The sequence below is a fragment of the Solanum tuberosum genome, unplaced genomic scaffold (assembly GCF_000226075.1).
Source record: "Solanum tuberosum cultivar DM 1-3 516 R44 unplaced genomic scaffold, SolTub_3.0 scf00014, whole genome shotgun sequence".
Lineage (NCBI taxonomy): Eukaryota > Viridiplantae > Streptophyta > Magnoliopsida > Solanales > Solanaceae > Solanum > Solanum tuberosum.
The window spans coordinates 2552426-2557146 of record NW_006238939.1 but is presented as its reverse complement, the minus strand read 5'-3'; the positions used below and the strand labels follow the sequence as shown (position 1 = coordinate 2557146).

Below are 4721 nucleotides of genomic sequence, written 5' to 3'. Positions count from 1 at the left end.
CATAGCAAAAAGATGACAATTAACATCTACCATGTTTTCTATAGCTAGGTAGAAACAAAAATTGACAATTAAAATCAACTACAATCTTCTCTCTTGCAAAATTTCAATGAAAGACCTTGCTAAAATCACTTAAGATCCACAATGGTAGTGTTTTCACTCTCCAACTTGCGTTCCTCCATTTTCTGCATTCTTTCTCTCTCTAGCAAAAATGAATTTAAACAATTCTGATGTGTGACTGTTTAAGACCAATCGGCAAGGTAAGTTGGGCTTTACTGATCGTTCGGTGTCTCGCCGATTGTCCTTCCTCTCACCTTGATTTTTCACTTCTTCTAGGTCCAGCTACTATAATTTTATGCTATCCAGATCGGGATCGCTGGATGATTTCGTGAATTGCCCATTCTCCTTTTATCTCACCCATTAGCATTTTTTGGAATCTCCATCAGCATTTTTGGCAACCTGGTCATCCTTCGCCGAACCGATTGGCAACACGCCGAATGGAACTACTGCTTGCCAAAGTTACACGCAGTTTATATCCAGCATTCTGTAACTTTTGACGGTAGAGTGGTAACTTTGCGATTCGCCGAGTAACATCGGGAATCACCAGGCCTTCATTTCTTCATTCCTTTAGCTCGCTTTGTTCCTTTTTGCACATTAGTGTCCATGCTTTGTTCCTAAATCCAAATACCTAAAAATCAGGTATTTTACATTAGTTATTGGCACCAAATAAGCATTTAAGGACACTAAATCTACCCAAATAAAGGTCTACATGAGTCCAAATCGTGGACTCATCAACACCCCCAACTTAAACCTTTGCTTGTCCTCAAGTAAAACTCAAGTTTAGCAGTTCAAAAAAGATGTCACAAATAGTGCTACACAAGATTCAAGAATGCACACAAAAAGACTCAACTAACTCATGCAAGGATTAATTGTGCACTCAAAGATTCAAGTTGTGACTCACCATTATCAAAGATTCTCAAGTTCACAATAGTTGCTTCAAATGCAAGTTCAAGCTCAACAAAGGTACTCAGATGCCCTCACACAAAGAGTGATTCCATATTCACACACAATAATTCAACAATTTATAGCTCCGAAATCATAATTAATAGTAACACTCACAAAGATAAATACAATGCATGGCTTCACCCATAGGTTTGCCCGTATAATTATATTTATTTCCATACGTGTTCACAAATGGGGCCATGAAATCGACCCCTCATACATCGAATAGTTCTACCTCTAAAATAGGAGTGAGAGGTAATTTGTGTCTTCTAGACACTCTGCCTTGCTGCTGACATATAGAGAATTTCTTTGCAAACTCATGTGCATCCTTGTAGAGTGATGGTGGTGCGAACACCACCATAGTGACCTCCTACTGGAGATGTATGGCAAGCATGGAGAATTTCTACCGCTTCTTCTTCCGGAACACACCTTCTAATGACATGATCAGCAAACTTTCGGAACCAGTATGGTTGGTCCCAAAAGTACTTTTTAAAATCGAACATGAATCTTTTTTGTTGGAAAAAGGTCAACTCATCCGGCATCAGCCCGCACACAATGTAATTTGCAAAATCTACATACCATGGCATATGCTTGAGGGATATTGCAAACACCCGGTCATCGGGGAACAAATCAGCTATGTCAACCTCATGCTCAACATTCCCCCTTGCTTCCAGCCTTGATAAATGATCAGCCACTTGATTTTCGCATCCTTTTCGGTATTTTACCTCGAAATCAAATTCTTGCAATAGTAGTACCCACCTAATCAATCGTGGTTTTGCATCTTTCTCTACCATCAAGTACCGGAGTGTAGCATGATCAGTGTGTACGACTACTTTGGTGCCCAACAAGTATTCCCTGATTTTTTCAAATGCATAGACTACTGCAAGCAACTCTTGTTCGGTGACTGTATAATTTTGCTGGGCACTATTTAGAGTCTTGCTTGCTCAGTAGATTGGGTGAAACAGTTTGTTGCGCTTTTTCCCCAACATAACCCCATGTGCCATACCGCTAGCATCACACATTAGCTCAAAAGATTCGGACCAATTAGGGCTGATGATAATCAGAGTGGATGTTAGTTTCTCTTTCAAACACTGAAATGCAGCCACACAAGCATCATTAAAGTGGAATTTCACTTCCTTCTCTAAGAGTTTGCATAATGGGAGTGCAATCTTTGAGAAATCTTTAATGAACCTTCATAAAATCTTGCATGTCCCAAGAAGCTGCGAACACCCTTTACTGAAATTAGTGGGGGTAATTTCTCAATGACCTCAATTTTCGCCTTGTCAACTTCCAGCCCCTTTTGTCACACTTTATGCCCAAGAACAATACCTTTTTTTTTTACCACAAAGTGACATTTCTCCCAATTCAAAACCAGATTCGTTTCCACGCATCTTTGGAGTACCTGTCCTAAGTGAGTCAAACACTCTTTGAATGTATCCCCAACGACTGAGAAGTCGTCCATGACCACCTTTGTAGAGTCTTCGACCATATCTGCAAAAATAGACATCATACAACGTTGAAATGTTAATGGGGGATTACATAGCCCGAATGACATCCTTTTGAATGCAAATGTTTCATCAGGGCAAGTAAAAGTGGTTTTCTGTTCATCTTCCGGCGCAATAGAGATTTGATTGTAACCGAAGTACCCATCCAAAAAACAATACCACCCTCTTCTGATAATCGGTCAAGCATCTGATCCATAAAAGGCACTGGAAAATGATCTTTCTCGGTCCATGAGTTAAACTTTCGGTAGTCTATGCATACTATCCACCCAGTCACTAGTCTTTTTGGCACAAGTTCTCCTTTTGTACTTGGACTACAGTTATACCCCCTTTTTTCGGTACACATTCCACCAGACTTACCCACTTACTATCTACAATAGGGTAGATTACTTCCGCATCTATCCACTTGATGATCTTCTTTTTTACCACCTCTTGCATTGGATAGTTCAATCTCCATTGATGTTCCACACTAGGTTTACATTCACTATCGAGCCGAATCCTGTGAGTACAAATGCCAGGAGGAATTTCTACTATATCGGTTATTATCCATCCAATAGCTTTTATATTCTTCCGCAGTACTTCAATGAGCAATTTCACCTACTTTTCAAGCAGATTGGTGGCGATAATTACTGGCAAAGTATTATTAGCTCCTAAGAAGGCATATTTGAGATTAGAAGGTAGGGCTTTTAACTCCAGATTTGGTGGTTTTTCTGTCGATGGCTTTGCAGGGGGACTTACTCTATTTTTCAGGTCGATATCCAACTTGATTGGATTCCTTGAATACGCTCCTAATCCTGATAAAACAGCTACCACTTTCTCGTAGCCCTGAACTTTGGATTCATAATAATTGGCAAGTACAGATTCAAGGGGTTCATCCTTTCTCATTAAATGACTCACACTTGCCACTGCCTCATCTATCACATCCTTAGTAGACACCACATGGATATTACTTGGTTGCTTCATGGATTTACAAATATTGAACGACCCCTCATCATTGTTCACGTGGAATTTCAATTTCCCGCTTTCAACATCCACCAATGCTCTTCCGGTAGCTCAGAATGTCCTTCCTAATATAATGGGGATTTCAGCATCGATTTAACCATCTAGAATCATAAAATATGCCGGAAACATGAACCTATCCACTTTTACCAGTATGTCTTAGAGTATCTCCATAGGGTGCTTGATTGATCGATCAGCCATAAGGAGTTTCATTGTGGTTGCCTTTCGTTCACCCAAACCAAGTTGTTTGTATATTGCATTGGGCATCAAGTTGCTGCTTTCTCCTAAATCACACAAGGCTTTAACGAATTGGAGCATGCCAATTGTGCAAGGGATAGTGAATGCCCTAGGATCTTCTCTCTTAGTGATTGAATCATTTGTCATAATTGCACTGCAACTATGGGGCACCTCAATTGTTTCATAGTCCAAACTGCTTTTCTTTGTAACAAATTACTTCACGAATTTGGCATATCCCGGCATTTCCAACAATGTTTCTACCAGAGGAATTTTAATTGATAAGCTCTTGCATACTGACAATTTTTGTTTAACTTCTCATCTTCATTCTTCCTTTACAAACGTTGGGGAAATGGTGGAGGTATCTTGGGTAAAGGGTGCTTGACTTTTGGAACTTGAACTTGTTGCTTTGCTTCCTCATGTGGTTCTTTAGTAAGGCTTTGTCGAATAGGTGAATCTTATTCCTCCACATCTTGGCTCTCTTCATTTTTTTGAGGATCCTCATCTTACATCATATCCCCTATTGCCACCTTACCGCTGCGGGTAACTACAACCAGCTCTCTTTCAATATAGTCCATTGGTGTTTTGGATGTTAATTGAGCTGATAATAGACTCAACTTCCCTTCCAGCATTTTGATGGCATCAACATCGGAATTTAGTTTACTTTCAATGATGAAAAGTCATCTTATCATTTATCCGAGGATTACTTGCACTCCCTTTAGATTTCGGGCTTTCACTCAAGTGACTATGGTCCTCTTCCTGATCATCCTGCTCAGCCCAATCTTGCCAATATTTCCTTGGTTCTTCATCCCTATAATAGTTCCAACCTTGATTCCCACCCCACGGTTGATAGCGTGGGTGGAAACCCTCCTCGTATCTTTTGGAGTTCCAACCTTGATTTTCCCCCGGGCCTGAGTAACCGGAAGAAAAACCATCCTCAACTCGAAATACTCCATGTGTCCCTTTCATGTGCTATTGCAGGATTTC

General features: G+C 40.2%; 1 protein-coding gene across 1 annotated transcript; it reads right to left on the bottom strand.

Annotated features, from left to right (window-relative positions):
* Window positions 1-1316: 1316 nt before the first annotated feature.
* Window positions 1317-3464, bottom strand: LOC107062840 (uncharacterized). The gene is made up of 3 exons (XM_015313975.1): window positions 3103-3464; window positions 2342-2490; window positions 1317-1903 (listed from the first exon to the last, which is right to left on the bottom strand). The coding sequence occupies exons 1-3, from the start codon at window positions 3462-3464 to the stop codon at window positions 1317-1319; spliced, it is 1098 nt and encodes a 365-aa protein (XP_015169461.1).
* Between the last annotated feature and the right edge of the window lie 1257 nt (window positions 3465-4721).

Coding starts and splice junctions, on each gene's coding strand:
- LOC107062840 (XM_015313975.1), bottom strand. CDS start 3,464: ATGAAGCAACCAAGTAATATCCATGTGGTGTCTACTAAGGATGTGATA. Junction 2,491..3,102: donor GCCACCAATCTGCTTGAAAA/GTAGGTGAAATT, acceptor CTATTTTTGCAG/ATATGGTCGAAGACTCTACA. Junction 1,904..2,341: donor GGGAGAAATGTCACTTTGTG/GTAAAAAAAAAA, acceptor AAAATTATACAG/TCACCGAACAAGAGTTGCTT.